Below are 13425 nucleotides of genomic sequence, written 5' to 3'. Positions count from 1 at the left end.
TGAGAACAGCTGGCTGCAAAGATACAGTCTCACTCCACATAAACACTAATGTATTGGCACACACAGAAATGCACATTGTTTTACATCCAAGCTCAAATGGTCTCTATAGATGAAATGGTGGTGTGTATAAGGAGGGAGACCTCGTTGTGTTAATGCTCTGTGGCTGAATTGATCATTTGATGGAACAAATCTCTGCAGTGATGATATCAGCGTGTTGGCAAGGGATAAGCTGACACATTTGGGATTCTGGGCGTGTGTTACTGCTGGCAGACGACAAGCTTGGACAGTTTCATAGCAAGTTTTACTGTCATAAAATGTGGCTGTTTTCATTTGTCTCTCGCCACTTTCTCTCCGACTTTAATGACCTGTATCATAAAAGTCCCATTCACAGTTGTGCTGTGACAGCAGCTGGAGTCTCCACACTGTAGAGACATTGTTTGCTGAATGGGATACAGTAGTTGTTTTGTTTTTTGTTTTGTTTGTTTTCTTTATCCTGTTTACTCATTAATACAAACCCAATCAACTATTGCATTTGTGTGCATGCATTACATTATTGGTACATTTTAGCAACTCAAGGCATCCCAACGTTCCCAATCTCTAACTCTTCTTTGATTCTTTGCAGGTAAACCTGTTGCAACATGTTGTTCACCTCGCAAAAATAACCAGAGTCTGTTTTTTAGTTTTGAAGCTTGTCAACATTTTTTGTTGCATTGATTTAAACACTTGCTATAATCTAATTTGAGTGTTGCTGGAGGATCAACAGGAGGCAAAATGATCACAAGCAGAAACGCAGCTGTAGGAGAGGGCTGTCAATTTATTCTCACCATCTGCGGCTTTAATGTGACCAGAATATCATGGTAAATGTTTGATTTTACATTGATACAAAATACTATAGAGTCAGTCATATTCACTGTTTAATGTGAGATGATTGAGGTGTTTTCATTCAGCCACGGGCGACCGTGGCTCAGGTGGTAGAGGGTCGTCTTCTGATTGAGAGGTTGGGGGTTCGATCCCAGTACCTGACTATGTGTCGAAGTGTCCTTGGGCAAGACACTGAACCCTAAGTTGCTCCCAGTGGTCGACTAGCGCCTTGCATGGCAGTCCTGTCCCACTGGTGTGTGAATGTGAGAGTGATTGGGTGAATGAGCTGATATGTAAAGCGCTTTGAGACTGCTTCAGTGTGGTGATGAAGCGCTATATAAAATCAAGTCCATTTACCATTTACCGATATGCCCATATAAGGACACATGCTTATCCAATCCATCACCTCCGTTTGCCACAGCCTGTCCATTCATTGACAATCCAGGGCAGACCCCTAAGGTCGGGCCCTATATCTGATGCATCCTTGTGTACGTTTATTTTTGTCTCATCATTACGGTCTGGAATGATGTCATCAGGATAATTTAAATTTGGTTCATATGAATTTAGTTGATCAAATCTTAATCAATAAACCTGCTCAGATTCAGTAAACCATTGATCCATGAGGGAAATTGGGTGATATTAATGCTGTTCTGATACACCTTTATGACATAAATAATTTAAAAGGAATAGTCAGAATAATTCATGTCAGTACTAGGCTTGGGCGGTATCCCTATTTTACCGCGCTATACGGTATTACCGTGACTAATTAAAAATGATGACGTAAGGCTCAGACAGCGTCACCAAACTATTGACTTCAGGGTGACCGCGAGTCCTTAAAGAGACTTAAAATGTCTTAAATATATATTTTAAATAAAAGGCTTTAAAAAGAATGAAAGTGTCTTAAATTCAGATCAGAGAGGTCTTAAATGTGCTTTAGTCACGTCATCACGATAATTTCTGATGAGTACGGCCACGGAGTGAATGATCTTCTCATTCCATTCCATCTCGCCGTCTGTGGCTCATACACAGCACAACCAAAGTGATTTTTCTCTGGCAAATCACACCATTTATTAGTCAGGCTGATGTTAGTATTCGGCTCCACTGCACAAAACCTTTAAGACAAACATGGCAATGCTCCTACGGGTCAGATTGGAGCCACATGCAGTTCACACTGGAGTTAGTTACAGATCACATTTTAAATGGTAATGTGAACGGACAAATGAAAAAATCGGAATTGAGCATTAAGGCTTGAAGTGTGAACACAGCATCTGTCTGTCTCTTACCTCTGCGCTGTCATCTGACGACAACACAACACACAAGTGCTCCTGGACATAGAATCATGTTTAGGCATTAAATAAGTTGTATTTAATCCTTATCTCCTATAGAAGTGCATTGCATTTTTTTTTTCAAGTGACTGTATTGAAACTGATACAGTTGCATTTTTGACACCGCGGTGTACGGTATTGTATGGTATCTATCTTTTAATTGTAGCTTACTGTACATATGGTTTTAAATTGCATTTTTTTGACAGATTTTTGTTTAATTATGTTTTTTTATTATTTTGTTTCCTCACAGGAGTTGAAAACTAATATTTTCTGAAAAAATTGATAAAATGGAATTTTTAAAAATGAATGTTGAGAACACAGAATTTGGAAAAAATAATAGGGCCCTACAAAAGCTCCCTGCTGCAGCGTAGAAAACAGCCAATCACAACATACTGGCTTGATGGCGCTGCCGGTCTGAAAGTTGACACACAAATCCCATTATTTTTACAGATTTGCACCCTCAATTTTAAACGGGTAAAAAGTCAGGATTTCATCTCAGAAAATATGGTAGTTTCAAGATTTTTTTTTGAGATTTTTAGTACCATGACTGATGACTGGTCAACAGTTGACCATGCATTTCACCTTTATTCCCTTTTTCTCTATCTTATTATTTTGTTTGTACATTATTCAGATTATTTGTACTGGATTTCCAATTTTTCCAAATGGCTCCTAATTTTCTACTCAATGGCTCCATCTATACACAACGACAACCATGGTCAGGGTGTGTGGGAGGAAGAGGTTAAGTAAGTGGGAAAGCAGCGGAAGAGGGCGAGTCACATAGTTGTGGCCAGTTAATTGAAAGCCAGTATTTCGGTCTGTAAAATATGGGAGCGGTAAGCAGGGATTCAAACAGGAACCAAGCACATAATGTCAATGACTGTAAAGATTGTCAGATTAGTTGTGCTATTGTGTCTCTGTCAAGTATTTCTGTGCTTTGTGTGTGAGACTTTTTTTTCTCTTTTTCAGTGTGTTTACGTTTGTCTGGATCCTTTTTGACCATCACAATCATTCCTCCTGTTTCCTTTTTCAGTTCTTGTCCTGTTTTTTCTGCTCATAGATCATTCCTTGGAAAACATGGGTGAGGAACAGAATTCACCATTTAACGCTTTGAATATAGAATATGTAAGAATGTAATATGTATTTTTCTTCTCCAAACCTGAAAAAAAGGAGATGCAGTCCAAACTTTTGATTGGTAGTGGTGTGGTTAGATTGTCTCTATCATGAAGAATACTTTGTAACATTATTTCTTAAGAACTACTCGCTTTTGAAGGTTAATTTATGAAGATGTTTCTATAACTTGAAAACAGAAGTTGCACTCTGCTGTTAGTACACAGTTATACACATTTCTCTATGTTTCTCTAAAGTCTCCAAAAGCACTTGAGCTGACGTGTGTGCATGAGAAAATGTGTTATTATAAATTAGCAACATGTGTTGTTCCATTAGAAAATAAAAACCCTTGTTACCTGTTGGCCAGGATAATAAAAATAAAGACGTGCTGTAGCCCAGCTTGTGCTGCATTATTAGAACAAAATTCATGCATTGTGCAATAGTAGCATGACATAAAGGCAGAGATGTCCAGGAAGAAAAAAAAAAAAGTAGTAAGCTTTAAAAAAAAAAAAAAAAAGGGTAAGGCAAAAACTTGCCGATGACGAGCGACGCCTAGGGGGGCATCTTTTGACGGTTGCTCTTTGTTTTTTTATTAAGGCGTTGTGTGGTAAACGGAAGCCCCATGCAGCCGTCTGGCTTGCTTATAAAGCTAGAGGTCAAGGGTCGTCGATCTGAACAGGAAAGCTCACACCATCTGCAACAGTGTCAAATCCCTAAGCTGTGTGTTTGTGTAGGTGTATACATGTGTGTTGGTGTTAGGGATCACACCAATACACAACAAGCAAGGGTCAACAGAACCAGTAAGAAACAATGTTGGCACAGAGAAGTTACCATCTGGTTTTTGTTCAGGCCTCAATGGCTTTCTACAGACGTAGATTTAATTTTGTGCACAGTTAAGTCCTTAAAGCAGTCATTGTGGATTAGAATTGTGCATCATGTATTTTTCCCTACAGTCCTTTGATCAATGTATATTTACAGAGCGGCTTAGGTTTTTGATGATTTTTAATATTCTGAGAAAACTGCATATTTGATAGAAATATCAAATAATAAAATGTGCTACTTTAGGCATCAGTGACTTTTTGAAGTACCTATTAATAAGCCATGTTTGTTCATTTGACGATCTCTACATCGTCACTAATCTAAAGAATGTTTATTGTTTCCAGATGGCAATTTCCAAACATGTTTTCTTCTTACTCAATTATAAATTTTGCTTGTATGGTTCTGAGAAAACATCTGTTCAGTTACTTTAAGGAGGATGGATAATTCTGAAGGAGCTTATGTGTTTCGCATGAAGACACTTTATGATAATGAGTGTCGCTGACACTTTGCTAATAATTCTAAAATGGAAGCTTTATATTTGTCTCTCCTCTTCTCATCCTGATTCGTTATTGGTGAAAGTACCACACCCTCTGTTACTTCTTTTCCACCAAGAGTTTTCTTTTGGAGCTATTGTTGGAGCTGGAGCTAAGTTAGAGCTACTCTTGTTTAGCTGAAGAGCCGGTTTGGTTTTCCACCACAAAAGCAGCAAATTGGCGCTACGACCTCGTGTCACCGTAAAAGTTCATAATCAGTTTGTCACTGATTATGTAGCAGTTTACCCATGAGCACTTGCGTCATAATGGAGCCCATGCTTTAACATCTTTGTTGACATTGTATTAATGCTATCCTATCCTACGTAAATATTCAACCAAATAACTCTACCCGTCTTCATTGAAGTCACAGAAATCTGCGACAATGTTTGGGAATGCAGGTAATTATCAAGGAGGTTTTATTTCTTAACAATGACTGTGTTAGTGTTAGCCTTTGCTAAGCTACTTAGCTTTGACTACGCTTGCAAAAGTACAGCAGATAATGGCCATAAGTTGATTTTGATGTGTTTATTTATCATTATAGATGCTCTTAAGGCTGACTGTCTGTGCACGTCCGTGATGGCGCTGCTAGTGGGACCCAATAGGACCAGAATCAGCGCCGGTTCATACTGTTCAACTTGTGTTGTTGCTGTTATTAATGATCAAGGACACATGACACCTTATTGACCCACATTTGTTTTGTACCTATTGCTGCTGTTTGATTTGTTTCAATACATTGTTTGATATGAGGAAAATATTGATTGCATTCTTTTATTTAAATGTCCTCCTCCTTTGGTAAGTGTTGCATAAACTTTATATTCTTATGAATGTATCAAAATAAAAAAAAACTACAAACCTAATAGTATGTGCTGCATCAAAAAACCACATACTGATATTTGAAATTCAGAATGTGTAGATGTAAAGAACAATTAAATTATCTGGAAAAAAAAAATGTGTGTGCTTGAACAAGGTCCTTGTAGAATACAGAATAAATAACTTTAAATTGAAAATAGATGTACAAACCAACTCAATATATATAAACATTTACTTAAAAAAGGATTCTGGGTTTTCTCTTACAAAGGGCCAAACGCTTGCCCTTTGCTCCAGAATCAACACCAGTTCAACCAGGGCTGTGGAGTTCATCATGAGCTGGAGGTAATGGATGTCGTCCTGGTTCTGCTGGTTCTGGTCCAAGAACCGTGTCCCTGACTGGTCCATGAAAGAAAATCTGTGTTAACATTTTGCTTCTTTTTTTAATATTAGTTCTTCATAATAGTTTAATTTATTCATAAACAAATATAAATGCAAGTAAATAGTGTATAATGATATTTCAAGATGGACCAACAGATAATATTGATCATGTTGATTTTTGCATAGAAGTTTTTTAATAATTACACCTTACTGGATTTGTTCTGTGATAAAGACGAGCTGACCTACAGATGAAATGACCAAGAAACGTTGTTACCATATAGTTCAGTAATAATATTACATGGCCATTGTATAACAACGAGAAGTTCTGAATACAGGTGAATTAAATATTACTGTTGCTGCTTTCAGGATTGGTATGGTTTCCTAGCTTACCAGCGGCTAACTGGCTAGCCTGCACCACATTAGACATAACGTTCATATTGATGGGAGAATGTTGTTGCATGCGTATTGGTAGTAGTCTAACAACAGGGTGAAATAATCCTTACTGGGATTGGTAACGGAGGTCTGCAGAATGGGCGATCAGCTGCTCACAAGCTTAAAAAAAGTGGCTGCTTTCAGTTTTTGTAGGACCGTCGATAACCCCACCTAGTACCCGCCCACTTTGGAGCTGTCCCCTGGCCCAGAAGCTAGTTGGGGCCAGCGTAGCTCTTGTTTTTAGCTCTGAGTGCTGGAGCGACTATATGTTGATTGAAACGGAATCAATCAGAGCTAAAACATGCTCTAGCTCCAAGTTAGCTCCCACTCCTGCCCTGTGGAAAAGCCCTACGTGTTGCTGTCTCCCCTCCACAATTTGTATTCTGTCCACACTGCCACCATTACAGGCATTTGGCCACTTTGGCAGTGCCCACTGGCCTAACACCTGCCATTCTGAGTACACATTGTGACCATGGGAATGTATTCAGCTGTGGCTTTGTTAATTATGAAGGCACTCAAAAAGAATAATGAATAATGGTCTTCTGGAGTTCAGTGTATTTATTTCCTTCTTGTCTGTGTGTGAAGAAGACGGAGTTTTCTGTTTAACTTGACATGTGGGTGTGATTTATATCTAGGCTGCTCACGGTCTATTCTGAGATTCCCAAGTGGGGAAGCCTCTTAATTTAGCTGCTTTTAAAACTACATTGCCTTCCAGAGGGTCACAGAGACCGTGGTGACCAGATAGTGACCTTGGTTTTATCAGATGATATTATGATCATCACTAAATATCATATAGAGGCACATTGATCCCAAATATATCTTTAAACATTTGTCTTTTCCTTTCAGCCCCTCATCGCAGCAGCAGCTGACATTTTCTTATCACACGTTTAATCATCTATCTCTACAAAGCTTACGCTGGCCTTTAAAGGGAGAAAGGCACGTTGACGTTGGTTTTTTTTTTTCAAATGTATTTTTATTGAAAGATAATAACAGAAAATAGCTTTTCTGTACAGGGAAATATTTTTGTTGGAGTAAAAAAATTGAGCTACCTCATAGTTAGCTATGGCACTATCACTGTCTGGAGTTACCCACAAGCTATTAACTTTTTCATGAACTTGGTTAAAAATGTGCTGCTATGAACTTAATTAAAATAAAAGAAATAATTAGGATTTTGGACATACAGTATGTTAAGTGTTTTGTTCTGTTTGAAAGCCGCACTGTCTGCTGCATTGACAGATTAGCCTGCTGCCTAGCTGTTTACTTTTCTAACGTCGCTACTTCTGCTCAGCCAAAAATCAAATAAGCTCTGTGCAGGAGAGAGCTAAGCTGACAGTGAGAGACTGTCAGGAACAGATTTCATTGTAATAAAGCTTAGAAGCTGCTCTTAATCAAAAACTTTAATGCAGTTTGTGCGTCTATGAGAGAATATATTTAATTTGACTCAGCAGCTAGGTCAGTTATAGATCTGGACATAATTATTTAATAAGTGGGGTCAATTTAAACATTTTATTTAGTATGATATTTAATTTATTGTGCATTGTTGGAATGTTGGTGCTCAGTAAATATTTTCCTATTTCAGTTTTATTGATTTATTTTTTGAAGCATTAACATACAATTGCAAGGCTTTATTTTATTGAGGTGAGTATGTACATTCATAGACATACGTACAACGGTACTAATAATTGGCATAATAATTTCTTCCTGGGTTTTCGGCCTTGTTTTTTCATTTTTGGTAGTCGGTTTCGGCCAAAAATGTTCATTCCGGTGCAGGTCATTAATAAGGATAATAAACTTTATACTTAACCAAAATTATTATGCAAATTATTAGTACCATTGCTTTTATGGCTCTGAATGTGTACTAACATCACTAACACTGTAATTGTATAAATTCATAATAATACTTAAAATAATAAAGCTATTAGAAATATGAAAATATTTATTTAGCAATGACATTTAAACACTGCACAATATAAAATAAGATGTTTAACGTGACCCCACTGATACATTAAATAATATTGTACAGGCCTACTGACTGGCTGCTCAAAGAGTAAAATTAAATGTTTTGATGAAGATCAGCTTCTCTGCTTTATTACAGTGACTATGTAAGCTCAACATTAGCATTAGCAATAACCTGGCATTAGCATTAGCCTAGCAGCATTGGGCTACTATTAGCATCATTTACAAATGCATTAGCCTAGCAATAACATTAACCTAGCAATAGCATTTACCTAGCAATAGCTTAGCATTAGCATGAACCTAGCATTAACATTAATGTAGCATTGGCATTAACCGAGCAATAGTTAAATTCAGGGGGTCAAATTTAGGATTTGTCGCTGAGAAGTATAATAATACTAAATAAAAACAATTACAATAGGGTCTTTCTGGCCATCCTGGCCTTCGGACCCTAATAAAAATGAAGTGCATTACAATAGGCTCCTACTTAGTGTTCTGCTCGAGCCCTAAATATGGGCATCATGCACTTTAAGTTTTGCATTAATTCAGTGTAGTTTTTCATATGTTCTTATGACAAAAGAAACTTCATCAACCTTAACAAATGTGTCTTTGTATTACAATGATTTACTTTACTTAGCCAGTGGTTAACTTGTTTCTTGGGATGCAAACTATTTTCTTAGTATTCGATATTTATACATCTTCTTTAACCGATTAATTATTAATATAAAAGAATAAAGAAATCACGTTTTGCCCTCTTTATGCTTCTTAATCTTATTCCGTAATTAACAGATTTAAGTCACACAAAAATACTCTTAAGCTCTTTTTGCACAAACAAATAAACACAAGAAACTAACAAAAAATAGATACAGGACCTTTTTTTTTATAATTGGTATTACCTAAATATAGGACTAATAAACAACACTGACTAAATACGCACAACCATAGTGCTGAATTGAGGTAAAACTAAAGTTTCCTTTTTAAATGTCATTCATATTACAGTTGCTTGTAACACGATGAGGACTTGCAGGTCATTTCTGGTAGTATTTTAATGTATTCATGGAACATTATTCGGACCAAATAATTGGATCAATGGTTTATTTAGCTTTTCTCAACATGCAAGCCTAGCTGTCAAAGACCTAAGTTAGTTTTGGACATGGTGGGTTCATTAGGAATGGCTCTAGATCTAATTTTCAAGAGGACTGCATCCTGGACAAACTTGAAATGTGAAGATTTTTTTTGTATTGAAACGCCATTCATTCCTCTGCTTTTGGGCTTCTTTTAAGCAAAGTGACTCCCGCTTAAAGGTTGAGAGAGAAGAGAATGTCTGGAAGCGAAGACAGACAAATCCAATTGAGGACAGTGAAGTGGAACGAACAGTGTGAGAGAAGGTGGAGCAAAATGAGCAGGGAATGTATAAAAGCTTAAATGAAAGGGATAAAAAAATGTATAAGAAGCAGACGTTGAGAGAGACCAAGAAGAAAAATGGGATATTTTGGTAGAAATGAGGAGAGCCTGCATTAATCAAGCTGACAGGGCTGTGAAAGGAAGGACCTCTGGAGCATGATGGAGTCTTTGTAGTGAAACTGTATTTGTTAATGTGTCGCCATGGAGCACTTGTGCATTATGTACAACTGTTACAGCCCTTTAGTAGAGATTACATGCCATTTTGTAAGTGTTTAATTACACTTAAATGATGTAAGCATCTATTTATGTACTGTATTTAAATTTGAGGTGTATCCCAGCCTACTCAGGCTCGGAAGCAGTCTAAATGTTTCGTCTCTTTTCTTGCATTGGACTGGCAACCTGTTGAGGATTTAAACATGCATACATTTTAGAGTTGGTTTACAACTAACTTTCTTGGAGGGCTGTAGTCCAGCATGTTTCAAATATTGTTTTTGCCATAAAGAAATTGAATCTGAACAGTGTGCCTTCATCTAGTTTTGCAAAATGCCCAACAACCAACTTCTGCACACAATCGGCTCTGTTGGAGCAGAATGTGCAGGCCTATCGCCCTCGAACAATGGGGGACCTCTGGTTTAGAGCGAACAAATAACTTCATATCCATGGTTCAGTTTGGGGGAATAAGTAGGAAAATACGCTTTTGAAGAAAACATGCAAACCCGGCACAAAAAGATAAGAATAGCAGACATACTTATGGCTTTCTGCCTGTGAGGAACTGCATTTATCAACCCAACTACTCATTCCTCTTATCTTATTTCATTGTCAAATGTCCTCTTCAAAGCCCAAGGCAGAGTACACACTGGATGGATGCTTCACCAGCCAACCTACAGAGATAATCACACATCCAGTGTGAATTGGAGTCCTTTATAATCTAACCAAAAGGTTTTTGGTTGGAGGAAGCTATCTTCTGAGAAAATTAAAAGGGCAATTACCAGTACTAAAACAATGAAATACACAGAGACTGACTCCAAGGTTTGCAAATCTTCCCAATTTTGACATCATTAGATATTCTGCCTTGGAGTACCTTCATTATTTCATATCATTGACAGTAAAGGGCCTTTCTGTCCTGTTAGCATTAAAAGGGTCTCAGTAAATCAACCAAATTATTCAGTCAACCCACTCTACTTTTGCCTGGATTTAATTTGCATGCATTTTTGGTGGTGGTAGAGAGGTTGTTGTATCACTGTTCTGTTAAACTGTCCTGGAGTAGCTGTAGCTCCTAATATAGCTTACCTCCACCTCTATTACTGTGGGGTGAATTGTCATTTTTTTGTAACATACTTTGTCAAACCCTACATTGATTTATTACTAGGTTTTAGTGTTTTAATATAGAAATAGTAATTTAAATAGTTTTAGTAGTTTTCTTTCACACTCTGTGTTTCTGCTTTCGTCATCCTCTTCTACATGGACACTTGATGTAATTTTTATTTGATCTTTACAGGCTTATTGATTACGTCTTCATTTAGTCTTTTAGAATTGCTTGGTCAAGCATCATCAGCCAGACGCATTTATCTCCGTCAGGTTGAGTTTCTGCGTTGACTCTCATCGTGTCAGAAGTTTTTAAAGTTAAAGCTGCTATTTGGAGTTTCTGAGAACATCTCGATGTCCCGCCCTCAACAGCTGTACTCCCTCCCCCTGCCTCTCCCAGTCTACCAGAAGCTATGTTTCTACGTTTGTGCACACGCACTGCAAAACAACAAAGTTGCATAACTACAAAAACTACACATTTATTGTTAGAGTGCCATAACTTTTGATTAAAACATGTTTATTACCCATCCATGGAAAATGTCGCCAAATCCTGGTCTGTTCAGAATCCATTGAAAAGCAGCTCCGAGATAAATCCTGTTGCGGTCACAAAGACATTTATCCACAAGCTTTGCACTTTTCTTTTGTCTTTTAGTAGAAGCTTTATACGTTGGCAATCGTGGAATGGGTAACTTTTGAGTTTCGGAGTGCTCCTCCATGACGTTCTGCTGCTCGGCGTGATACTTGTTTGAGAGGCATGGCCTCGTTTCCGTGCATAGTTTACGCAGCATGTGCATTCACTTTGATTGATAGTCCTCACTCCAGGAAGTCGAAGCCTATTGGCTGGACGCACTCGGCGATCGTTTCCATTTCAATAGGGGTCTATAGGACGAAGGAGGGACTTATATACATTAATGTATATGAATGACCATAGTAAAAGATTAGTTAAGTATTATTTTGCATTTCAAAAGAATATAAATAAACATGATTTCTCAGAAACTCCGGATATCAGCTTTAAGGACAAGGTTGCTTATTTGACCCAAATAACACAGGTCATATTTTGTTGGATTTTTGTTCCCAACATTAGTTTGTAAAAAGAACACTGGATAGAACTTAAGTGTAAGTGTACAGTAGTGCATCTGCTGTGTCATTTAGCTTTCAGGTCTGACAGGTTGCTTCTTTTATTCACACTGTGCTGCTGCTACTGTGTGTGTGTGTGGGGTGAGAGAGTGGGATTGCACTAAATGATTCATCATGTTCTGTACATGTCTTCTCATGGGGCTCTGAGCTTGTCTGTAAAATGGCAAAGGGGCCGTGTACTTACAACCAATAAACAAGACTTCAGAATGATTTCTGAGTCATACTTTACTACTGTGTTATCCACTGCAGGGTTTGCACTTGGCTTTTCAGGTCTTGTTCCTTTTTGTATTCTTTTCCCCTAAAACTCTTGTCCCAACATGCAGGGCTGGCTTTAGGTCATTCGGTGCCTTATAGGCAAGAGTGGACTTTTTTTTTAGTTTTTTTTTAAGTCTATACACAGTGTGTACACAAAATACAACCTTTTTTTTTTATTCTGAAAAATGCAGTGCAAATGTCGTCAGGGGAACAACAAATATAATGGTGCAAAATTCAAAAGTAATGCAAAACAGTGCAATCGAAAGTTAAAATTAAATATGAAAGTTTCAGTGCAAGGAAGTTTCTACTTTCCTGTGTGGCTGTAAATACCTTCTCATTGTATCTGGCTAATTGTAAATGGGTATACAGTGATTTATTTGGGTAATAGGTTACATTGCATGCAACAGCCTTGCTAACATTAAACTTATATTTTAAGTTATAAGTTAGGGTTTCTAACTTTTTCACCTCCCATGCATTCTTGGTGTTTCTGTTTTATATATTATCTGGTTTTTATAATGTTCCCATCCTCTCTCTCTCTCTCTCTCTCAATATTAATTAAGAAAAGACATGTAGAGTGATTGTAAAGGGTGTGTTTTACGTTTATTATACCTTTTAAAATTACATTTTCTTTTTGGGGGGTGCAATGTGGCACCTCTCCAGCAGATTGTGCCCTCGGTGGCAAAACCAGCCCTGCCAATAGTTGTGACTGAGCCCTAGACTTATTTTTTTGGTCTGTTAAACCGCAGATTCTTTCAACTGTTCACCATTTGTTACTTAGATTTACATTTTCTTTCCTCATTCTTTCCATCTGCTTCCTCATAACCTTGCAGGACAGCGATATTCAGAAGAAGATTGACCATGAGATCAGAATGCGTGATGGAGCCTGCAAGCTTCTGGCCGCCTGCTCACAGAGGGACCAGGCTTTGGAGGCAGCTAAGAGCCTGCAGACGTGCAGTACTCGCATCATGGCCTACATGTCTGAGCTGCAGAGGATGAAGGAAGCCCAGGTCATGCAGAAGGTTACACGTAGATCGTCGGATGCAGGGCCAATGGATGATCGGCTACCGTGCAAAGGAAAAGTTGCAATCTCAGGCAAGGACAAAACT

At 37.8% G+C, this 13425-nt stretch overlaps 1 protein-coding gene across 4 annotated transcripts in view; it reads left to right on the top strand.

Moving 5' to 3' along the window:
• The window catches only part of rtkna (rhotekin a), a 95328-nt gene that overhangs the window by 65600 nt on the left and 16303 nt on the right, over positions 1-13425 (top strand). For all 4 annotated transcript variants that reach the window (XM_028457732.1, XM_028457733.1, XM_028457734.1 and 1 more), the window contains exon 2: positions 13150-13411. In XM_028457732.1, the coding sequence (XP_028313533.1) occupies positions 13150-13411 (262 nt within the window). The remainder of the gene's footprint in view (positions 1-13149; positions 13412-13425) is intronic.

Source organism: Gouania willdenowi, chromosome 9, assembly GCF_900634775.1.
Source record: "Gouania willdenowi chromosome 9, fGouWil2.1, whole genome shotgun sequence".
In the NCBI taxonomy this organism is placed as follows: Eukaryota; Metazoa; Chordata; class Actinopteri; order Blenniiformes; family Gobiesocidae; genus Gouania; species Gouania willdenowi.
The sequence above is the reverse complement of the archived record's forward strand: the minus strand, read 5'-3'. Positions and strand labels throughout refer to the sequence as shown.